Source organism: Quercus suber, unplaced genomic scaffold (assembly GCF_002906115.3).
Source record: "Quercus suber isolate HL8 unplaced genomic scaffold, Cork oak 2.0 scaffold_420, whole genome shotgun sequence".
Lineage (NCBI taxonomy): Eukaryota > Viridiplantae > Streptophyta > Magnoliopsida > Fagales > Fagaceae > Quercus > Quercus suber.
Window position 1 is genome coordinate 579358 of NW_027069871.1, and position 26284 is coordinate 605641.

Below are 26284 nucleotides of genomic sequence, written 5' to 3' on the forward strand. Positions count from 1 at the left end.
GCTTTGCTAGTCTTTTATGTTTGCTGATTTACTACTATTTCTCTTTTTTATTTTGCCTTCCCCTTAGTCAAATTTCTAAGAAAAATTTAAATTTGCTCAAGTGATGATATATCTATGTGAATGGTGATGCGTATGTTCAAGCTGGTGTTGAAGATTTGATCACCATTGTAGTTGAAATATGATGACGGGCTGTTATTGAATTAATTTGTGTTGGTTTCATGTTATAACATTTTATATGACTACTCATTTTTCAATTTGGACTTTGGATGTTGGGGTTTGTTATCAATAACATATGTGACTAAACGTAACTAATCTATTGAGGATGCATAGCCGACCCCACAAAATTGGGGACTAAGGCTCTGTTGTTGTTGAAATTGAAGCTTGGTAAATTATTGATAGGGAGTCTTAACTTGCCAGTGAGCTCTAACGCAAATGGCCAAATATAGTGAAGGGTTAGGTTATGGATTTAGGACCCACTAAATGCATGTGTTATATAGGGCGTCTGACTCTCCAAAAGGAAATGCCCCCCTTTAAGCTGTGCTTTCAATGATATTGAGTCATTTAGTAAGAAGATGGTATCATGAGGCATCTAATAGGAGGATGTGGAATGTCTGTATGTGCCTTTTGGTACTTAGAAAAGCAGTGAAGCCTTAAGTAAACAATGATGACCCAAAGATGCTTGGTGGCTGTGTTTACTCATTCTTCATTGCCTTATATAGTTGGCCAAGATTGGATGATTTGAACATATCAAATTGATAAGTATGGTAAATGATGGATTCTTGCTTTTCAAAGGTGCAATATTTTCTTAAAATGTTTTTGTGCTAGGTATGCCCCCCATGGGCTGTTCAATGTTGCAGAGATAGTTGTGCTCCTAGAGACAACGCCTATCAGTTTTGGGTGCTCTTATTGTAAGTAGTATAGCTAATTTGTTGGATGAAACCTTGAAGTGCATTCATTTTATGAGACACCAAGAATTGGATTATTGCTATGTTTTGATCTCTTGTCTAGTAGTTAGGTTTTTGCTGTGTTAACTTGCATATAACTGCAGATGTTTAATTATGTCACAAGTTTATATGTCGAGAACCATCTGATGTCTATTGAGCTTCTAAATCTGGTTGCCATGCCCATGTGGCAAATTCTTGCCCTATGTGGTGTAGAAGAATGATAGATAATCTGTAGATTAATGACACTGGTAGTAGCCATGTGAACACCTAGCTTTGGAGACATTTTGCTGTGTGGTTGTTGGTGGGTTTGTCATAAACTCCTCTGGATTGACAATGTCATTTTTCTTATCATACTCCTCTCTGCTTGGCATGTAAATGGGATGGAATATGTTTTTCGTGCAGACAACTAAGACAGATCATTTTGTCCCTAGCCATTCAACAATTATAAAAATGGAAATGATTCGACCTTCTGTTCCATGAGTAAAACCTCTCATCTAATTGCAGCAGGAACCTACCCAGGGTGGGCACAGTGGTTAAAAAGCAAGCATGGAATGTGCTGTCATGTTAATACTGTTCACTCATTTTATGAAAACATTTAAACAGTTGCATTTGATTCTAGTGTAAGGGCATTAGGTCCAAGGGAATTACAAAATATATACGCAGCTAGTAATTTGCTAAAGTTAATTTGCTCTTCTTTTCTAAATCTGAGCTTGTTGGTTCTTCACTTTTTTGCTCACCTTGCTTAGGAATGACTCTGGTGTAATGAAACCGAGTGTATTGTCAGTTTTGATTCTAACTGTTTGTACATAACTTGCATTGTCAAGAGTTTTGTTACAATCAATTGGTTGGGAGTTAGTTACTAGTTACGGTTAGAAGTTGTTACGTTCAAATTAGTTACACTAACTTCTAGACTAGCTTGTATAAATACTGGGCATAGTAGAGTATCCACATTTGTGGAGCCATAATCTACATTATCTATTTTACATTTACCTTACTTTGCAAAACATCTAACATTAGTTGTTTTATTTTAGCTTTCAATACAATAAAATAACATAAACAACACAATAAAATAATATATCCACTACAATAAAATAATATATCTACTATAATAAACGACAATCACAACCACCACCACTGGCCAACCACCCCTTCACACAGCCCACCACCACAACCACCAAAATCAGCCTACAACTACCCAATAAAATCAACCACAACCACAAAAATAAAATCCACGGCAACCCACACCCACGACATGACCCGAAACCGTTGACCCACCACACCCATGGCATGACCACGACCACAATGCTGATGACCCACCGCACCCACACCCACACGGCAAAAGAAGAGACCCTCACATAGTAAAGAAAAAATTGAGAAGAAAGAAAATTTGAGAAGAAAAAGAAAAGAATTTGAGTGAAAATATTGAGATGATGGATGAACGGAGTTGGGCTTAGAAGATGGGTGAGGAGGATGATGAATTGAGTCAGCGATAGTGTCTGGGTTGGCGATGACTGATTGAACAGAGAGCTTCGGTGAGGATGTTGGATGAATGGAGCTGGGATTCGAAGATGGGTAAGGAGGATGATGAATTGGAGTTGGAGAAAGATAGGCAGAATTGATACAGACAAAATTGCCATCTTTCTTTTGTTTCAATGGTTTCTACTCAAACAGAAAATTCACTCACTCATGTACTCCATAGAACACGTAATGGATAGCACTACAAAAAAATGCTGAAGAGTACTCTGTGTCTGTGAGTGTCCTTATCTTTGGGAATTTCACTGTGTCTTTTCCTTTTCTTCATCACTAATGACTTATCTGATAGTAGGACCTATAATCGGTTTTCAAGGAAGCTTTCCATAAATGGGTACCATGTTTTAAATATATTTTAGTATTCATAGTGTTATTTTCTTCAAGCCCCATTAATGGCTCTATACGTTGTGGCACATTCTTTGGACTAAAGAATTATGATATGTGATCTTTTCTTCTATTTGTTTAATCAATATCTGGAACCTTCATTTCCACTTCTACCTCAATGTACAACTGGAAACCTCCATTTGGGGTAGCTACATCAACAAGCAGAGTTTATCACATCTTGCCTTAACTAGTTCATAGCTGCTTGGTGATTTTTTACAGTTTTGCTCATTATTTTAATTGCTTTGTGATTGATTTTATACTAATTGATTTTATACTATTTTTATTAGTACTTTCATTTGATGCAGTGAGGAACAAGAGGACTGAGGTTAAACCAAAAAACAAAAAACAATATTTTTTTAGGTTGTTTATATTATTGTGTTGTTTATATTATATTATTGTGTTGTTTATATTATCTTATTGTGTTGAATGTCTGATGTTGGGTGTTTTGTGAAGTAAGGTAGTAAAATAAATAAAGTATTTTTTGTGGTGCCGAATTACTAAATTTTTGCCGTGAGGAACAAGAGGACTGAGGTTAAACCAAAAAACAAAAAACAATATTTTTTAAGGTTGTTTATATTATTGTGTTGTTTATCTTATATTATTGTGTTGTTTATATTATCTTATTGTGTTGAATGTCTGATGTTGGATGTTTTGTGAAGTAAGGTAGTAAAATAAATAAAGTATTTTTTGTGGTGCCGAATTACTAAATTTTTGCCACCACCAATGATGATGCTCGTAATGAATATCAATAAGAAAACCAGTCATAAGCTTATTCAGATCTTCCTCTCATTCTCCTTACCTCGAATCAGTCAGTCCATTATCTTCCTTGGATTCCACAGGACCCAAGGCTGCAGATAACCATTACACTTGTTCACCACTAAAATATGTATGGAGCGTAAAGTCATAATCATTGTAGAGGGCTTATCTCCTCCCCTTCTTTTGGTATCTCAAGCTATTAATGAGGCCTGGAATTAGCAACTTTAAAAGGGTAGGCACTAAATTGAAATAAAGAGAACTGTATCTTCTAAGGTGAGGAACTTTTGAAGGGATTAAACTTAGTGTTGTTATGTACGAAGCGTTTAAAATTATTAAAACAACATGTATGATACATCAGCCAGCTTCAGAACATTCCAGGAGCTTCACCTGCAAGCCTTGGATAACAGGTTTTGATTTCCAGCCATGAACAGGACAATTTTTGAGATTTTATTGGCTAAGCTGTTAAAGCAATTTGAGGACTTTATCGCAGCCTGAGGTCCTATATGCACAGAAAATTGGCTTCACAAATGTCGCTTAACATCCCTGAAAACTAATTGTAGAGAGGGAAAATTCCCGACCTATTATAAACTGACACATTATATTATCAAGTTCACAAAATACAGCCAATTAAAAAGTGCTATGTAATGCTATTAGGTATTGCTATCATTACTTAGAAACTAACATAAATTTGATAGGTCGGGAAATTTCTCGACTTATCACAAGCTGACACATCATTTATCAAGTCCACAAAATACGGTCAATTACAAAGTGTCACATACTGCTATTAGATTTTGCTATCACTACTCATAAACCAACAAAAATTTGTCAAGTGTCATTGAAATAGGGGCATAAAATGCATGCAAAAACCAATCACATCAGCGCGTATAAGCAATGACATAAGTAGCCCGATACATGTAAGCGATGACACAAGCAATCAAATTGGGTGTTGACATGCGTCACCTTGAAAATCAAAACATTTCGGTCAATCAAAAGATGTCACGTATCTTGGAGAAAAAGTCTTAAAGCCCCTCTAATTAGGCTGTGACATGTGTCACCAATCAGACTCCGCCACAAGTCACTCACTTCACACCCCAAACTCCTATAAATAAAAGTTTTCTTAAGGCATTTCTACACAGACCAAGACATCTAGAGCACAAGCAACATCAGAGAAGATTAAAAAACACTCAGAAGTACAGAAGTTCTGCAGGAATCAAGCCTCAAAGCCTTCAAGAACTTCAACCTCAAAATCGAAGAATATTCGAAGTAGAATCATCCAAACTATCTGCCTAGATCCTAAAGTTTGCTGGAATCAAGCTTAAAAATCTCCAAAAACCTTAACAAACCATAAATCAACGAAGCTCTACGTTCAAGCCTCTAAAGCGTTGAAGAGCTTCCAACACAAACCTTCAAAGAAGAAGAACACACGAAGAACACGAAGAACGTGAAGACTAGAGAATTTCTAACAAGCTCATAGCTAGAGATTCATTATAATTCCTTTTCAAAGATCTTCAATCCATTCCTCAACCAAATTAAAGGATATTTTGTATTCGAATCAAAATCACATTACCACAATTCCAATCAATAAGTCTTGCAAGGAGATCGAATCAAAGGATCACTCTTTTGTAATCACAGAGAATTGTACCACATATTCACCAATACAAATTCGCATTTGTCAAACTATTTTACTTGTTCGATTTATTTCAAACTAGAAATTTAGTTATCTACACCAACTTTCACAATGCAAACAGAATACGTACACTTTCACAATATAGACACAATGGGAGTATATTTTACAATTTAATAATCCGCAGATGATAAGAGTTTTCTCTTTTATTCCGGAGACTCCTGTGAAAGAACCACATGCAGGAATGAAATTCATCGATCCATACTAAAGTCCTTGTTCACATCCAAGGCAAGTATGTCCAAAAATCTTGATATAACTGTACATTGCCCCCCTCAACAGTTTATCACATCTTGCCTTAACTAGTTCATAGCTGCTTGGTGATTTTTTACAGTTTTGCTCATTATTTTAATTGCTTTGTGATTGATTTTATACTAATTGATTTTATACTATTTTTATTAGTACTTTCATTTGATGCAGTGAGGAACAAGAGGACTGAGGTTAAACCAAAAAACAAAAAACAATATTTTTTTAGGTTGTTTATATTATTGTGTTGTTTATATTATATTATTGTGTTGTTTATATTATCTTATTGTGTTAAATGCCTGATGTTGGGTGTTTTGTGAAGTAAGGTAGTAAAATAAATAAAGTATTTTTTGTGGTGCCGAATTACTAAATTTTTGCCGTGAGGAACAAGAGGACTGAGGTTAAACCAAAAAACAAAAAACAATATTTTTCAAGGTTGTTTATATTATTGTGTTGTTTATATTATATTATTGTGTTGTTTATATTATCTTATTGTGTTGAATGTCTGATGTTGGATGTTTTGTGAAGTAAGGTAGTAAAATAAATAAAGTATTTTTTGTGGTGCCGAATTACTAAATTTTTGCCACCACCAATGATGATGCTCGTAATGAATATCAATAAGAAAACCAGTCATAAGCATATTCAGATCTTCCTCTCATTCTCCTTACCTCGAATCAGTCAGTCCATTATCTTCCTTGGATTCCACAGGACCCAAGGCTGCAGATAACCATTACACTTGTTCACCACTAAAATATGTATGGAGCATAAAGTCATAATCATTGTAGAGGGCTTATCTCCTCCCCTTCTTTTGGTATCTTAAGCTATTAATGAGGCCTGGAATTAGCAACTTTAAAAGGGTAGGCACTAAATTGAAATAAAGAGAACTGTATCTTCTAAGGTGAGGAACTTTTGAAGGGATTAAACTTAGTGTTGTTATGTACGAAGCGTTTAAAATTATTAAAACAACATGTATGACAGTATGATACATCAGCCAGCTTCAGAACATTCCAGGAGCTTCACCTGCAAGCCTTGGATAACAGGTTTTGATTTCCAGCCATGAACAGGACAATTTTCGAGATTTTATTGGCTAAGCTGTTAAAGCAATTTGAGGACTTTATCGCAGCCTGAGGTCCTATATGCACAGAAAATTGGCTTCACAAATGTCGCTTAACATCCCTGAAAACTAATTGTAGAGAGGGAAAATTTCCGACCTATTATAAACTGACACATTATATTATCAAGTTTACAAAATACAGCCAATTAAAAAGTGCTATGTAATGCTATTAGGTTTTGCTATCATTACTTAGAAACTAACATAAATTTGATAGGTCGGGAAATTTCTCGACTTATCACAAGCTGACACATCATTTATCAAGTCCACAAAATACGGTCAATTATAAAGTGTCACATACTGCTATTAGATTTTGCTATCACTACTCATAAACCAACAAAAATTTGTCATGTGTCATTGAAATAGGGGCATAAAATGCATGCAAAAACCAATCACATCAGCGCGTATAAGCAATGACATAAGTAGCCCGATACATGTAAGCGATGACACAAGCAGTCAAATTGGGTGTTGACATGTGTCACCTTGAAAATCAAAACATTTCGGTCAATCAAAAGATGTCACGTATCTTGGAGAAAAAGTCTTAAAGCCCCTCTAATTAGGCTGTGACATGTGTCACCAATCAGACTCCGTCACGAGTCACTCACTTCACACCCAAACTCCTATAAATAAAAGCTTTCTTAAGGCATTTCTACACAGACCAAGACATCTAGAGCACAAGCAACATCAGAGAAGATTAAAAAACACTCAGAAGTACAGAAGCTCTGCAGGAATCAAGCCTCAAAGCCTTCAAGAACTTCAACCTCAAAATCAAAGAATATTCGAAGTAGAATCATCCAAACTATCTACCTAGATCCTAAAGTTTGCTGGAATCAAGCTTAAAAATCTCCAAAAACCTTAACAAACCATAAATTAACGAAACTCTACGTTCAAGCCTCTAAAGCGTTGAAGAGCTTCCAACACAAACCTTCAAAGAAGAAGAATACACGAAGAACGTGAAGACTAGAGAATTTCTAACAAGCTCATAGCTAGAGATTCATTGTAATTCCTTTTCAAAGATCTTCAATCCATTCCTCAACCAAATTAAAGGATATTTTGTATTCGAATCAAAATCACATTACTACAATTCCAATCAATAAGTCTTGCAAGGAGATCGAATCAAAGAATCACTCTTTTGTAATCACAGAGAATTGTACCACATATTCATCAATACAAATTCGCATTTGTCAAACTATTTTACTTGTTCGATTTATTTCAAACTAAAAATTTAGTTATCTACACCAACTTTCACAATGCAAACAGAATACGTACACTTTCACAATATAGACACAATGGGAGTATATTTTACAATTTAATATCACAATATAGACACAATGGGAGTATATTTTACAATTTAATAATCCGCAGATGATAAGAGTTTTCTCTTTTATTCCGGAGACTCCTGTGAAAGAACCACATGCAGGAATGAAATTCATCGATCCATACTAAAGTCCTTGTTCACATCCAAGGCAAGTATGTCCAAAAATCTTGATATAACTGTACATTGCCCCCCTCAACTGAGGGGTTACATGCGAAATTCCCATGCCTGGTAAGGGGTTCCACACTTGTGGGAGGTATACTTTCATGTAAGATTGATATTACATGCAATGGTTACACAATAAGAAAGGGCAAAATGCAAAAACACTCTCTAGGATTTCAATTCTTCCTTATAACTTCGTAAGATTTTCATATCTGCCAAATTGACATGTGACTAACTTTTGTTCTCTTCTAACTTTTGTTCTCTTTTGGTACAGAAAATTCACATGACCATTTAATGACCACATTAAAGAAGATTCACCAATTGATTCATGTCAATATGGCAGATACGGAAACTTTAAAGAGTTTTAAGAAAGAATTGAAACCCTAGGGGTGTTTTTGCAATTGACCCAAATCCATGCACTGTTTTTGCATTTTGGGCCAATAATAAATTTCCCAATCACCCTACCAAAAAAAAAAAAAAAGAGGGGGAGAAGCTAAATAATTGCATGTGACGTTAAAAAGTGGCATTTGCCCATGCCAACCCCCAATCTGTTATAGCAATTGTTATCCCCAAAAGACAAAAGGTTAAAAATCCATGGAGACATGGAAAACATAACATTGGACTCCTGGAATTTTGCAAACAAGACTTGTTCATGAATGGTTCATCAAAATATAGAAGGCTTTAAAGATGCATATACAACAAACTGGACCGATGCAAGATCTGCATTAAAGATCAAGCATGAAAAGGTGAACATTGCATTAGTTGATTAGCTCTACATGTCAAATCTGATTAACTGCCATCAAAAAAGATTTTGCCTCTAGTTAATCAGAAAGTGAAATCTAATTAGTCTTTCACTAGCCTGTACTGGTAAATTCAGTTTAAGCACCAAGAGAAAAAGGGTTAAGAAATTTATTATTTACAGTATAAGATGTACGGCAGTTAACTTCCTACTGATTTTCCTTCGTTGCCCTCAGAATCGGATCATTTTCCATATCTAAGTTGTCGTCATCATCAAGCTCATCCAACCTATTTAGTATTGACTGGTTGATGCTCTTACGAGATGTTTGCCTATGCTTCTTAGGCTCCAAATGTGGTTTCGCTTGCTTAACACCCATTTCTCCAACCTTGAACCTGCAAACAAGATGATTCATTTGGAATAACTAAAGAAACTAGTAAACTTTGTGAAAAGTATTAACATACCAATAACAACCAAGCAGAAATACAAGTACAAGACGAATTAACACTATGGCGGGAGTTTACCAGAGAGATGGCTAAAGAAATAATAGAAAATCCATTAGTGCTTTTTTTTTTAATAGTAGCAAGTTATGCACACACCCAAATCCCAATGTTTCTTGAACCAACGATCTCAACCTCCATCCCATTATTATGGGAGAAGGAAGTCCAGTTGAGCCATAGCTCATAGGTAGAAAATCCATTATAGATAATTCACATTAATACAATAAATTTGTACACTTTTTAGGACTAACAAAAACTTTGATAATTATCAGGTTGCAGGCATAATGCGCCATTCTTAACAAAACTAATTAAAGAATAAACTCAAAAGGTTTAATTACCTAGAAAATTTTCTAGGGTTGAGTTTTTCACACCATATAGATATGCTACGTACAATAAACTAATCAAAAGGCAACTTATCAAAAAACAATAACCAAAAGGCTACATGAAGTCCCATACAATACAACTGGTTGACAAAAAAAAAAAAAAAAAAAAAGAGATGAACAAACTAATGGTCAAATAAAATGTCAATGATCATAATGGTGGAGCCTCTGGCCAGTATTTTGCTGTCACAATGAACATTACAAAATGCTCCAGAGGAGCTTTTTACACCATAGATATCAAACCTAATAGTTGAGCAGGTACCAACATGACAAATGCTTGTTAAACTCACTCCATGTACAATTTGAACATACCTTACATCACCCTCTCTTTTGGTTCCAAATGTCCTCAACTGGAATTCCTCCCTGATTTTGATTTCATCAAGAAGTTGAAAATAGTATGGCTATCTTTCCCAATCCCCTTTCACAACACACCCTGGTTCACCGAGATGCAAGCAATTATTGAATGAACATTTTGTGGGCTCATTGTCAATGAGCATCTTCCGGATCTGAAGAGAGTAGTTAAGAGAAGCCATTAGTTGAAACATACAAATGTCAAATTAGGTTCACCATTTGATTCGCAAGAGTAGAAGAAACTAATGTAAATGAGTCAAATAAGGTACATAGTATCTCACAAACAGCACAGACCTCAGGGAAATCTTGTGCAAGGGATTGTTTTGTTACTTTCATCAAACTTGGCTGGTTAAACCCAAGAGTATCAGCAAGATAACCCCCTCCTGATAATGGAAGCAAAGAAACATGGCAAGTAGTATGCTTCCCTCTGCCGCTTCGAGTTGAAACTTCCCCAATACGTTGTTCCTCAAACCACTTGCTGCCCAGATTCTAAAAGAAGTACATTAACAAAGGTGGAAAATATACCAAGATCACATGCAAACACAAAGAAAAGATATTAAGAAAATGAAGATATGAAGCAGAAAGATATCAAACCTACAGGATCAAACCAATTATCCCCTTCTTTTGCTCGGGCCACCCTGTGTTACCCCATCCCACCCCAAATTTGCATATATTGTACGTATACTAATACCATCATCTCCAAAACACTTGTAGTCTCCCACTTTTAGCACTCTCACGACTACCCATCCCCTTTCCCTCTCATTAGGGATGTCAGAATAACTTCAACCTGCCCTACTCTCATCTCGAAGAGGAGAAGGGAAGGGAATGGGGCACTCCTGATTCAACCCCACCCCGCTGCCATCATACAACCAAGATTTCACAGGTTTTCAACTGAAGAACTATATTTAGCACTTTTGCCAAACTACTTGCATTTAAAAAAAAATATATATATATATATATATATATATATATATAATTAAAAACCTCCAAGAGCAAATATAAGCCTAAACTCAGTGAAGCATCAAGGACAGCATTACTTATAAAATTTTCTCTTCTAAATCGCGATTCAAAGCTAAAACCTAAACTCAAATGCAATGCAACTGTTATATTTTTCACACCAGAAATGAACAAAAACAAACTAAGACTATGCTATTTAAAAAGCTAACCTCTTCATCCATAAGTTTCGACTTGTTCAATGCGAGTGTGAGCATAATTCCAGTGGACTTAGCCTCAACAAGAAACCTAGCGAGCGCAAAAGGCTCGAGCTGCGACTGCTCCAATGAGAATAGCACCAAGAAATGGTCCACATTGGCCATCCGTGCTCCTCTGAAACACGTTCTCAATCATGCCCCTACGGTCAGGTCCATTAAATATCGGTTTCTCAACCTCAAACCTGCTAACCGACCCGCCGTTTTCAGGTTCAGGGAGCAGAGACTAACCGCCTACCGGTCACCAGCGTCGGGTCGACCAGTTCTCGGCCGGATCAGATGGTTTGGGCAGGTGGGTCGGGTTCCGGTTTTGTTTAGACACCCCTGTTTATGGCTACGAATCCTAATTAAAGTATTAATATGGCTACAAATTTTAAAAATTTAATTGTTAGAGCATCCACAATGGTTTCTTCCATTCTATCATATTTTACCATCCTAAAAAGTTACTTTATCAATTATACCATACCATTTTACAATACTCCTAGCATCCCAACTTTTATTTTCTTATACAATACATTAAAATAATATATTTATACAATAAAATATATTTATATCTCTCTCTAATTTTTGTCTTTCTTCCCCTCTCTCTCTCTCTCATCACCTCCATCACCACCGTGAAGACCCAAAACCCCAACACAGTTAAAAAAAAAAAAAAAAAAAAACCCAACACAGAAACTTATCCCAAACCCCAACCAAACCTATAGACACGCCAATCTCGTCACCATAACAACTACCACATAGCCACTAACCCAGTCTTCAAGTCGTCATCCCCTACTTCTGTCGTTGCCCGTCGCTGTCTCTATTCATCCCAAACCCATTTGTTCTCACCAACTCTTCCTCATTGTCATCATCATCTTCACCAAAACCAACTACCAAACAACCCCAGCAAACATCGAAACCCACCATCAAACCTATCGGAAAAAATCACAACCACCGGACCGAAATCCAACCACCCAAACGCCAACCAAAAACTACACAAATGCCACCCAAATCTAACCCAAACGCCAGAAACCCATGAACAAACTCACTACCTCCATGCCTCCACCACAGAAGTTGATTAAGCCTCCATGCTGTTGCCTCCATGCCATTGAAGAAGAGAGTGCAGAAAGAAAGAGAGAGAAAGATAATGAAAATTATGAAATAATGAGAGAGGAGAGAGAAGAACCAAATTGATTAAAAAACAATTTTTGTTTTGTTTTAGAATCGCACTGTAGCACAATTTTGTTTGTGTGTGTGTGTGTGTGTTTTTTTTTTTTTTTTTTTTTTGGCAATAGTTACATTTTACAAGTTCTAATGGAGTGAGCATTTTGGGCCTAAATGCTAAAATACCCTTACATTTGGCATTCTCCCTTTCTGTTGTTGATGCTTTTAGGTTGCATGTTCCTTATGTTCTTAACATGCATGTCAAATTTCATTTAACTTATATATTATCTAGTATTTGATCCATAAACTAATTTTTTATGCATAATTTAATACTAAAAACTTGAAATTTAAATATTTGATTGATTACAAGTTTTTTTTTTTTTTTTTTACAAGATAAATTTTTTTATTATAACTTAATTTAAGTGTATATGTGTTTGAAACTCCCTTTTAGAAACTTGAACTCCGGTGCTTGCCCCCGATATCTCACAAACACTCATACTAGTAGAGTGATCATCGCACCAAAAGTACATGGTGGTATTAATGACAAGTTATTGATCTTTAATTTTCTTGAAATTTTGCAAGTATGGAGGATAAAATAAGAAAATGCAATCTAATATTGAATTTGTCAAAATTCACATCTAGTAAAGAAATATAAAGTTATTCGTTCGTTATTATTGGGCTTAAGACTGTGTTTGTTTCAGTGTAAAATATTTTCCAAGTGTAAAAATTTTCAGGTGAAAATATTTTCAGGAAATGAAAATATTTTTAAGTGTTTAGTTGCATTTCAAAAAATGTTTTGAAAAATATTTTCTGGTGTTTGTTTGTATTCTTGAAAATACTATAGAAAACACATTTTCTACTTGTTGCTCACATTTTCTCAGCATTCAAACAAATTTTATTACAAAAAATTTCAAATATACACTTAACAAAACCAAAAATCAAAATAAAAACATTTAACACAATTAAAATCAGAAGTCACAAGACCAATCAGAGATGGATTTAGTTGGGTTCATCGGAGATGGGTTTGAGCACGACGGAGGAGCTGAGGCGGCGCGATCAGATTGGCGATGGGTTTGAGCAGCGTGATCAGACCAACAGGGCCGTGGGTCGGGGACTGTGATGTGGTGAAATCGGGGTGGGTTTAGCTGGGTTCATCGGAGATGAGTTTGATCAAAATGGAGGAGCTGAGCGGCGCGATCAGATCAGCGATGGGTTTGAGTGGCGCAAACTTGGATGTGGTGGAATCGGGGTGGGTTTAGCTTGGTTCATCGGATATGGGTTTGATCAAAACGGAGGAGCTGAGCGGTGCGATCAGACCGGCAGGGCCGTGGGTCGGGGACTGGATCTAGGCTTCACCGGCGATAGCTCTCTCCGTCCTTCGGCTTGGGCTTAGCATGAGTGATGAGAGTGAGTGAGGAGAGTGGAAATGGTTTGAAGTGAAAATATGAACGAAAATGATTTTACGGGTGTTTTGGGTTATTTTACGGTCAAAGGAGAAAAACATTTTAGTTGACTGAATTTACTGGTTCAACTAAACACTCAAGTTTTACGGAAAAGCATTTCCGGAAGTAATTTGAAGCCAAAACAAATATAGCCTAAAATTCCCACTTATGAATCAGTCATTATTATTGAATAAAACTAGGGAAATAACAAAAGTTCACAAAAATTTCAAAATATTCTTAAAATAGCCCATCACCTCATGTATAGGCCCACCACAATGTGAGATGGAGTATAATTTTTTTAATACTAATTTGGAAATGTCGTAAATTTTTATTTTGTTCCCAACATGACTCATATTTTTGTTTCCATTGTGTTTTGGGTTGAAGGAGAAATTGAGAAGGTTGAGAATTCGCGTTCAAGGAGTGAGAGAAAGTGGAAGGCAAGTAAGGCAGCAAATGAGATTGACAGAGTTTAGGAATTGTTCCTAATGTCATGTGATGAGCCTGGTAATTTTAGCTTCAATTTTTGCTGTTAATACTGAGATTTGATCAGATCAGTTGCCATTGAACATATCGTTTGCTTTGCATGTATTAGAACAAATCCTGTGGCTTCTTAACTTGCTCTGTTTTTAAAGTGGTAAACATACTTGGTGCTCTGTCCTGTGACCTTTTTAGACATATATAATGTACAGACTCTTTGATTATTTTTTTAAGCAAATGACCGGACTCCTGGGAAAGATAATATTGATAATAGGGTCTTGTGGATTGAATCATATAATCAGATTGAGTATACCTTCTGTTAAAAGAAAACGAAAAAAAATAAAACCAGTCATAATATATGTCAAAGAATAAGATAAAGTAAATTTTGACACCAGTTACTTTTGAAATGCAAAATTAATAAGTACCAAATTCCTAATATATGAACAAACGATAAATTTCAGAGTTCAAAATCACAAGTTCCAACTTCTAACACCACAAAATCCCAAAATGGGATTGAGTTTTCCTAAATGTTTCATTTCAATCAGAGTTTGGTTGGGAATAGGAGGCAGATTCTTTAGCAACTAGATACTGAACCTATTTGGCATCATTTTCAGCATTTAGCTTTAAGATTTTATGTACAATTTTTTAAAACCTTACTTTTCTCGCATTTTCTCACTTTTTCAAAAATTTTCAAGGTATAAGTATATTTTAGCACATTTTCAACAAAAAATTTTCAGCAAAAAATTAAATAAACTGTTCCCAAACGAAACAGTGGCAGCCATTCTGCTATTGATTTTACAATATCCACCAAGTGAATGAAATTATTATTACTTTTCTTTTAAAAAATAAATAAACACTACTGTGCGTCTGAATAAATAAACAATACTCTTTTTCTTTCTTCTCTCTTCCTCTTGCTTAGAAACCAAATGGAGCATTAGGCAGTATACATACAAATCAAAGGACAAAAATTTCTAGAATTTCAATTACTAGTCTCTTAAACAATGCAACAAATAATCATTACAAAATTTAGATACACATAACCGTAGCATCTATTATCTCTCATTATGAGGATCCTTTAAGTGTAGGATCCAGCAATTCTCTAATATGACTCTCAACTTCCTTTCTGACAGGGTTAGGCAGCCGTTCTACCACCTCGGCTCCAAACGAGAAGAGAAGAGCTTTTCTAGCTGTCTCTAAGTTAATGCCACGTGCCAAGAAGTAGAAGAGTTGGCTTTCTTCTAAGTCACTTATTGCAGCTCCATGGGAACATTTGACATCATCAGCAATTATTTGGAGATTGGGTTTGATATTCACAGTTGCACGAGGTTCAAGGAGCAGGCTCCTTGTTAATTGTCCTGCATCTGTTTGTTGTGCATATCTGCGTGATACAACAAGAATAAAATTGATATATAGCATGCGTAACTCTAATTTTATTGACTCCACATATTAGCCTGTATCTATCAGCAAGCAACCGATAATTGGATATGAAAGCATTAGATCATACATGAATTGAATCACAAAGCTACTCCAGTCAGTAACATAATTAGCTGCTATTTTAGTGTCAACTTCAATTTTAAAAAAAAGAAAAAAGAAAAAGAAAAAGAAAAAGAAAAAGGATAACCCATAGAGCTTTAGGGTTTTAGACTTTTAGTAGACAATGAGGGGCAATAGCTCCTGACAACAGTCACTTGTTATGAACTAAAAATGATTGCCACTACGGATGTAATAGCATATAGCAGCAACAATTATGTGAAAAAAAAAAAAAAAAAAAAAAAGGAAAAAGCAAAAATGATTGCCACTACGGATGTAATAGCATATAGCAGCAACAATTATGTGAAAAAAAAAAAAAAAAAAAAAAAAGGAAAAAGCACTCATTATAATTTAAGTAATCATTTAAAACAGAATTACCTGTTGACTTTTATATTCCCATCAAATACAGCTTGTCCTTGAGAATGAGCCACAATGCACTTGTGAAGTTGTCGAGAATAACCTCGTGGATGGTCCATGACTAGTCTACTATGTAGATCTTGTGTTTGATCACTGACAGACAAATGCAACGATGATAACTCAGTCACTGTCTCTGGGCCCAATTGCTGAATATGGACATTGTGTCGGCTCAATTTTCCACCACTGCTCACCTCTACAAGCTCATATGTACTAGCTGCTTCCTGTAAACAATCAACTTAGAATTACTGATCTACCATTGCTGGAGAAATTAAATCGTACACAATTCTTATAAGAAATACATATAATGGGCTTAACAAATTGACAGACTTGTGACATAAGCAGTAGGTGTTTACAAAGGTTAGAAACTCATTGTTCAAGTCACACCCTACGGAGAAATTCATAAACATGAAGTCACCAAGATTAGAACGCAACATATCTAGCAAGCATTAAATAAAATATTAATACAAGTTGCTGAAATACTTCATTTTTATTTATTTATATATGAATGATCATAAACTTTAATAAATCACAACAATCCATACAACAATCAGTTAATAGGCAAGGCCACAAAAACTGCAGGAACACAGTTACATACAAGCAAAAAACCAAACAAAAATACAAGCCAGGAAAAAAAAAAACTAAAACCAGGGCCAGCCTATAGCAAAATCTGCCCCACCTACCCTTTTAAAATTGAGCAAGGAATGCCCCACAAGTTGCAAAGACTTTTGTTCTGTAAGCAGCATGTAAACTTCCTGCAGTAACCAATCCTAGCCTTTACATCCCATTTGAAAGCATGAATATCTCAACTGGAACTTCCTTCTCCCATAATAATTGGTTGGTGGGTCAGGTCATGGGTTCAAGGCCCATTGGATGCGTGTATCTTACCAATTTGGAGGGGGAAAAATGCTTTCTTAGTCATGATGATTTCATTAAATATTCTCACATTTCTTTGGAACCAAATTATATTGCAGCAGCCCAAGCAACTTAGCAGATTATAGATTTTAGAAACTTTCCATTCAAGTCCAAACACCCCATTGAAGGGTTTCAGACCATGTCTACCTTCTTAACCAAAGAATCCTTCAATCTGGAGCCATATTCCCATGGGGGAAAGGACATTCAAAGAAGATGTGATCCCTGGTTTCTACACAGCCCCTACAGAAAACACACATATAGTCAACTTGATAACCCCATTTCAATAGTCTATCCAAGGCAGTCAATCTATCTCTGATAAGGTAACCAGCAGATAAAAGGATGTCTTGGTATATTAGATGAATGCCAAACCGCCCAAACCAACCCCCATCAACTGGGAGCTTAGATCTTATTGCCTCCCAGGTTTTAGCACAACTAAAAATACCAGACCTAGCAGCAGACAACTCCACAGAATCTTTCTTAGCAAGACTAACCTGGAGCTTCGGCCTGAATCTCAACCAAAGCATTAGACCTTGCACGCATCCAGCATCATATATAATTCCAAAATCATGCTAGGAAGCAAGAGGCCATCCTCCTTGCCCAATTTTATGCTTTAGAAACTGCCTAGCAAGATTTCTAAGTCTATAAGCAGACTCCTCCATACCCATGTAGCATCTTGTGGAAAATTTATATTTTATAGCCCAATATTCTTGCGGAGTATATTATGCTAAAATCCTATTATGCTCATGAAATAAAATATTATGTCTCCAAAAGCACATTTGAGGTAATGGAAAAACACTAATAACTCTAAAACAAACAAACACACAAGTATAAACCAGAGATTGACAAAAGCACACATTCACAAATGCACATGCACATGAGACGATATGAAATAAAGAAAGGTGCACAATCAACTAAGTGGTCTTACAAACTTTGTTGGACAATATGCCCAAGTCATGTGTGGTCAGTCCTACCATGATCCAGGAAATCAAGCCAAAAAGTCACTGTTGAAACCTACATCTACATGTTTTTTTTTTTTTTTTAATAAATATTAACTGTATCCACATATGTGGAGGTGCACGCTTTCAAAACCTATATCCGCATAGCATAGTCATTTTTTACAAAATCAACTCCAGGGTTGTTTCATAAATATCAACTGCACTAAAAATGAGACAGCGGAAGAAATGAAGTGGATGCAAATTTTCTTAAACCAGAGCTGTATACCTGTAGTAGCATTTCCCTAGTAGTCCCTATAATAGGCTAAAGTTTAAGCTTTTAAATCTTTTGCAATAAGACATATGTTAAATAGCCCACATAATCACTAGTAGAACTGAGCACAGCAGATTGGGAATTCATTGCAAATTCAATCCAAGAAAAAGATGAGATGAAAGAAGACGCTATTTTCTACTAAAAAGGACAAAGATTATGATGCATGTACCAATTGCTCACAGTTGCATCCAGCTCTGTTAAAAGCACAAAATGGAAGCAACCCAAAAAAGTGGCTTCAATGGTTTGGGATGTATGATAGACCTCCAATCCTTCAACCAAAAAAAGAAAAAGAAAAACAATACACAATTTAGCCATTCAAATTCAAGAGATTCCACTTGAGAAATATATTACAGGAACAAGCTCCCAGGAATATATTTTTTCAGAGATCTCAAAAGAACATGTTTTACATGAGCTTAGGAAATAGGAACCCTCTGATGTAACTGTTGCTTCTATTGCATCTCCTTCAGGCAAGATAGATTGGACTCTCTAAAACATTTCCCCACTTTTCTTATACATATTTTTTGATAATTCAATAGATATAATGAGAGAGGGGGGATTCAAAACTTAGATATCTCTGTTGGAAACATTAGGAGGTGCTAGTTGAGCTACAAGGCCCGGACCCTTTTTTCTTATACTTGAGTAAAGTATTATTGTATGTCTTATATTTCTGTATCATACATTTGTTCTAAAAGTTCTACTGCTTCAATTTGTTCTTCTCATTATTATAGATTTTAACATTCCCATTTTGCAATTCTGAATATCAGAAGCACCTCAATTATTTATCTAGTTACAAACTGCATATCAAATGATGAGTCATCTCAAAGTTCATTACTTAATACTGAGTCCAATACCAACACTAAACAAAAAGCCATTGCTTTGAATCTAACAACATATAATAGCTTAGTACCTTATAAATCCCTTGCGATAGTAATAATTTACAGGGATCCCTCCTGAATCTTTTATTGTATTTTATTTTATTTTTTAATTTGAAAATTTCAACCAATTAAATCAAAGTAGCATGCTAGCTACAAGAAACCACCTATTTCTTTTCTCCCAAATTATTCACAGAAGCAAATATGAGGAGGCCTATGAATCCTTGAAAGAAGAAAGTATCAGCGATATCAATATAACCCAAATTAGCCATGGAGAAGAAAGAGGACAACAGGTGAAGAAGAAAGACGCACAGAGGTCTATAGCTTGCAGCTTTAAGAAAGAAATAATCTACACACACACACACACACATATATGTATAATCTGTAGTCTAAACTAGTGCTCAATTGTAATAGGAGATTTTGCATGCCAATTGCCAAATAAACTTTGTGGAAGAAAAGAAGCAAATAATTGAAATACTTGCGTGCTTGCTAAAAGGTCCATTTTGTTTGAGGGCCTGCCAGCGTGCACAAATCAGAGCACATGCTTGCATAGCCACTGAGAAATAGTTCAAAAATCCAAGGCAATGGCTTCTCAACTATTGATGACCCAATTTAAATGGAGTTCTTATTCTGTCCACATCCTTTTTCTTTCTATTAATATTGCAGTTTCTTTTCAATGACCTTGATGATATTGGTTTAGCCCTAACTTAGAATTATTTTTTTCCATAAGCACATTACAATCTCATTTGAACTTCAACCATTTATAGCAATACCTATCATAATTCCTCAAAGAATTTTTCAGTTTTAAGCCATCCAGAATCATATGAGAAGGCTTTTCAAGAACACGTTAATAACTAGTCATTTTAACAGACCACAATTTCAATCATATATAAACAAAGATATGTACATCTTGATGATCCATGTTTAATGACTTAAGAAACATACAATAGACGATGGCATAGAAATGAACATCATTCTCATTCCTAAATAGATATTACAGATGAGCTCTGCAGACTACTTTTAATAATTTAAAAAGAACAAGAACAAGAAAAAAAAAAAAAAAAAAAAACTCACCTGTGTAACTGATGTCCACTTTATATGAGCAGCATTCAAAGACTGCCTCTGAATATAAGAATGCCTAACCTTTCCCCCTTCTCCAACCATCACTTCCAAAACTGAATTCGCCCAATATCTCTTCTGTCCATCCTTACCCAAAAACTCCTCAATTATACCAATCTCCCCTCCCCTCTCCACCAACACAAGCACCCTTGGATTTGATACGGGCAATTCATTTGATCCCTCGTCGCGACCCTCAACTGAAATGTACCTCAAACAAACAGGATTCTCTACCTTACACCCCGCAGGAACATACACTACTGTCAAATCTGGTGCACCAATCCCATTAATAGACCAAAACAAGTCACCACAATCTGAATTACTCACAAATTCACTCACCCTTTTCATAACACTCACTTCAGAGAGCTCCAACAAGCTCCCAACAAAAACCCCATTTGGCAATTCGGACAAATTCACTGACTTTACTATATAGCCATCGGCTACAACAAGATTGGGGAACTGGGTGTTTGACGAAATGCCTGAGAGAGCTGAGAAGTGAGGAGGGCGTGGAATTGGGTGGATTTGGGAGTGTCTAATGAAGGAGGTGTCTGTAAAACGAAAGGGCTCGTCTTTGCGGGAGGGCCAAGGGGTTGATAGAAGGGCCTCGGAGGAGGTGTCTCTGAGCTTTTGGAGAGGTAATGGTGGTGAAGAAGAAGAGGGGAGCGAGTCTTCAAGGGTTTCTGCCAGTTGGAGAACAAAGGGGTCAGAGAAGGTTGGGGAAGGTTGGAGAGAGACCCTGGTTTTGGTTCTGGATTTGGGAGCTTTGGTGGGTGTTGAAAGTGGTGGGATTGGGGTCTTTGAATATGGGGTGTGAAGGCCAAAGCAGCCATGGTTACAGGATCACTATAATCTAATCAGATCACAGAGGTTGTCAAGATCGAAATTGTACACAGGATCAGTGAGAAGGTTTTATAGAATCTGTTTAAAAAAATATATGAAAAAATATCAATAATCATACTTCATAATATATGTTAAAGAATCATTGGATAAAAATAAATCTTGACACAAATCAATTATAAAAGGCAACAATAATGATGATAGAGATAGTATAAAATCAAAATTTCCAATCATAACGTACATGATAAAGGCCAATGTTGCTCTGCTATAATGATATACATAAACAAGACATCAAGATAACAAAAATTGGGGATTTGGTACCATACTACCACTGAAAATTTCATGGCATCAAAAGAGCCTTCTCCCTCTTCATATAGAACAAATATTAAAGATGCATTTATCTACAGATTACAATGAGGCAGCAAGTTTCAACCAATAATGCAAAATAAGAAAGAAAGAGTAAGGTCTAAATAAAAAGAGAGAAAATTTCTATCAACCTACATATACAGAAAGAAAGATTTCACAACCCAGTCTTGAGATAAAATTCCAACAATCACAACCCAAAACGTAAATTCATCAATTAAGAAAAACCCAAAAATCACAAAAAAAAGCACCAGAATTCACTTGCACACTAGACTTAATGAACACAAAGAACCTAAAATCAACTAAAAAAAAACTTAAAAAATGTTTAGATTAAATATAGAAAGAAGAAACGGAAGCAGGGTAATTAACTTGGTTTGGTGCCATGAAATCCCATGTCAGCAAGTAAAATTACCAAACTAAATATTCAACCATAGTACCAAGCAAAAACCAACACATCCAATCATTAAAAAAATGAAAAACCAGTACTTAAATTCAACAATCAAGCAAAACCCAAATATTCTAAAACTCAAAAATCAACCCAAACCCCCATTAAAAAGAGAAAGCACCAAGAAGCACTAATAAACACAAAGAATGAAAACCCAATTCCAAGCCAGGCCAAAGTCAAATAGCTTTAAGCAAGGAATGCTGTTTCTTATTTAGTAGCCAACAATAAATTCTCAGACTTCAGTCAAAGTTCCCACCATGATTGATTGATTATGGTAACCCAACAAAAATCATATAATTTATTCCAAAACCAACAACAACAACACATTGAACAAACCAACAACTTGGGAAAAAACTCACCTCTCGTACCGCAAGTCAGAGACTTCACTGGCTCTCTCTCTCTCTCTCTCTCTCTCGGGATTGTGCAGATGAGTGAGCTTAGCGGAAATTATAGAATAGTGTCGGAGTACAACTCAGCATGCTGATCTTGTATTCCTGACCAATAGAAATCAGCCATGTCATTAAAGACAAAATGTGGCTTGCCACATCATTCAAAAAATTAAAAAATAAAATAAAAATAAATACTATTTTGGTTCTTAAACTTTATTAAAAATTTATTTTTCATCTATAATCTTTAAGAAGAGAGAAAATTGTTTTCTCAAAAAAAAAAAAAAAAAAAAGAGAAGAGACAAAATTGAAAATTTCATCTTTCGTATCCAAATTATTGAAAATGTTTTATTTATATCCTTAAATTTTACCAAAAGTTTTTTTTTTCATTCCTAAACTATTGAAATAAAAAAAAAAAATTCTTTTTTTACATCCCAACTTTTGTCTCTAAACTATTGTAAAAACTAGGGTAAAAACTAAAAAGCAAAACTGACTCTCTAAGTTTTTTTCAAATTTCATTTTAGTCCTTTAACTTTGCTTTTGTTGATTTTAGTCCTCTAACTTTCAAGTTTATTCAATCAAGGCTTTTTCATCAACTTTTGTTATATGTTGTGATTAATTTTTCAATTTTATAAATTTTTCTTCAAATTTTTTTAATTAAAAAAATTCAATTAATGATTGAAAAATATTTTCCAGATTTTTTTTTCAAAAAATTTTAACAAAAATGAATGGAAATGCCTTAATTGAATAAATTTGAAACTTAGAGGATTAAAATGAACGAAAGCAAAGTTAGAGAACTAAAATGAAATATGAAGAAAATTAGAGGAGGGTCAGTTTTGCATTTTAGCCTAAAAACTATTTACAAAGTTTTGGGATGGAAAAAGAACTTCTTAAAGTTTATGGACGAAAAACAAACTTTTGATAAAGTTTAGAGACCAAAATAATATTTTAGCCAATTAAAAATTTTGTGAACTTACCCAACCAAGAGTTTTGGCCAAAGCTGCCAAGTAGTGGCCGAAGCCACCTAAAAATACCTCCTTGGAACCACTGAGATTGAATTGTTTTCGAGTTTCCTGGAGTCCTCTCTCTCTCTCTCTCTCTCTCTCTCTCTCTCTCTCTCTCTCTCTCTCTCTCTCTCTCTCTCTCTTTTTTTTCGAGTTAAGATAGGGAATTAGGGTGAGTTTTTTGATTTTACGGAGGAGAGGAGAGATGAAACCACCATATAGATAGGATTTTTTTTTTGTTTTTTGTGGACTTTTTTAATTAAATTTTTTTATAAATAATAAAATAAATTTTAAACATTAAATTAAGGGCAAAACAACATTGTTTGAGAATTTAATGGCAATAGTGTATGGTAAGTTAACAGATGATTGAATTGATGAGTTTTGAAACTTATAGAACTGAAATGATAGAATGCAAATTTAGAGGACTAAAATGAAAACTAGTGAAACTTAGAGAATAAGTTTTGAAATGAATCAAATTGTTTGTGAAAATTCCGAGCACATCTCAGGGGGGAAAAACTTGTTTAAGTTCTTTTGTTTAGCAAACAAGGGAAGATCAAGTTTAAGTATAGGCTCAATTATTAAATGAACCAAACTCAACATGAGGCTTAATTTAACTATATATTAATATTATATTTTTATATGTATATTTGTCTTAAAAGTAAAAATAAATTTATATAGACTTAAGATTGGATTGTGTAATTTTGTAAATAGGTCCACATGATATCAAATATTATTTATAGTTTATTGATAATATAATTAGTTTGCTCATAGTAGAAATTTATAGATTTATGAAGGAATAAAACTTTTGTTTTGAGAAAGGAAGGAATAAAACTTTTAGTTAATTCTATATAAAAAATTTTAGTTATGGTTCTTCCATATAAGGGAAAAAAATAAGTTAATTAAGTAGTTCATGAACAAGCTCAAGCTTGTTCGACAAGAAATGAACCAAGCTTGAATATGTAATATTATTTAGTAATTAGCTCAAATTTGACTCGCATTTAAAATAATATTAAATGAATAAATCTGAATATTCGGCTCATTTATACTAGTCAATACTAGTCTTTATTTTAATTTTTTTGGGGTAGGGATTTATTAATGTCCCACTCAATTCTTTTTTCTTTTTTTTAGGTGTCACAAAAAGTCCTTACTAAAATGCTTCATAAAAATTCAACCTAAAAAAAAAAAACTTCTTCCCAGAGATTCGGTTTGTCCAGACCTGCTGTGGCTTTGTATTCGGATGGTCAGGGAGTTGATGTTAGTGTTGTGCTGAAAATTTGATGTTTTTGTTTTGCTGTTGCTTTTGATTGGTTAGGATTTGATGGTGCACAATAGTTGAGATGATATGAAATGCTTGCACCCGATGTGACAGGTAGCAGCCAGCAGCTAGCAATAGCATTCTGATTCTGCCCTACCCGGTTTAATTTTACACTGTTTCATTTTGCAATTGAGTTGACACTATATTATTTCCAGGATCTTGCCTAAACAAGTTAATTAAAAGGATTGGATGAAGCTGCAAGGCATCCTGAATCCTTGCCCATTTTCCTCAGTCATGGCAAAGTATTCATAATTATTTGTCATATGCAATTACTGTGCGTTTTATTGGCCTTTACAGGGTTCTTCATTGACAAGGAGCTGAAATTATATTATATGCATCTAAACTCTAAGAACTGGTGCCACGAGGACTTGATGCAGTACCCATATAATTGAAGATGTGAATTGGGTGGGAATGGTTGTCTAATCTCAAACAAATTACGACTTCATCAAGGCTTGTTTGCTATACAATTTGGATCAACCTAGCTTCAAACCTTGGTAGCCAAAAGGGTCATGTCTCAGAAGTTCTTTACTTAAAAAGGCTTAGGAGGTATAGCCATGTACAGCTAAGTTGAAAAGCTTTTAAATATTATTGTTCTTGTAAAACCATTTTTCAAAACTATCTTTTGACCATGAAACATGTAGGCTTGACTGTTGGAACATTTTTGAAGAGATGGATGAAGTATGTGCTTAGCTAACTTCAAAATTGGGCGTTGAGGGAACTCTCCAAATGATGATTTAATATGTAGATCTTGAGCAACAAGAAGAAGAAAATGGAGGAAAGTTTTTTTTGACAATTCCAAGCAACAAGCATGAAGCATCGGAAGCTAAAAGTGGTTTGAAGTCCCAACAGGTTTGATGTACATGTATATCTTGTCGGTTCTCTTGTATTTGATGTTGAGTTTGCAGTTTGACCTAGCCATATTGTGAACTATAAAGGCATCTTTATTGAGCATTAATAAGTTGTTTGGAATTTATTATTTTGGCAATATATTGGAATAGTAACTGCAATTTTTGCCTTTTTTGGATTTGTTGACTTATCCCGTGACAATAAATTTTTGGGAATTCTTCGGATTGCTCAATACATCTTTTTTAGTAAACAAAAGTGTCGTGCATGATACAAGTGGTCTGGCATGAAAGTGGTTATTGGCATCAAGTCACACTAAACCAGATTCTCAAAAAGAAGTCACACTAAACCAGTAAGAAAACACTTCCTACATGACTTTAGATAGGCCTCTTTGATGATTAGGTACCTTGTTAAATCAATGCTGTAGTAAATACTTATAGTCACTTGTCATGTAGAAGAAGAAAAAAAAAACCACTTGACTTAATCACATCTTATAAGATAAATGATAAGGTAAAAGTTGAAACAAAAGGCAAAAAGCTGAAAGCAAAACTAACGCTGCCAAGCGAACTAGAAGGGTTGAAAGTAAGAAAGCAAAGAATAGAAAAAAGAAAA

General features: G+C 35.0%; 1 protein-coding gene and 1 pseudogene across 1 annotated transcript; both read right to left on the reverse strand.

The window, feature by feature from the left end:
- Positions 1 to 9076: 9076 nt before the first annotated feature.
- Positions 9077 to 12392, reverse strand: LOC112005456 (small ribosomal subunit biogenesis GTPase RsgA 1, mitochondrial-like; annotated as a pseudogene).
- Positions 12393 to 15155: 2763 nt separating this feature from the next.
- LOC112025188 (protein ABCI7, chloroplastic) lies at positions 15156 to 22579 on the reverse strand. The gene is given in 5 exon segments (XM_065761579.1): positions 15156 to 15744; positions 16275 to 16534; positions 20438 to 21273; positions 21276 to 21397; positions 22484 to 22579. Coding segments are annotated over 4 exon segments (1446 nt in total). The 5' UTR covers positions 21310 to 21397; positions 22484 to 22579; the 3' UTR covers positions 15156 to 15428.
- Positions 22580 to 26284: the final 3705 nt, after the last annotated feature.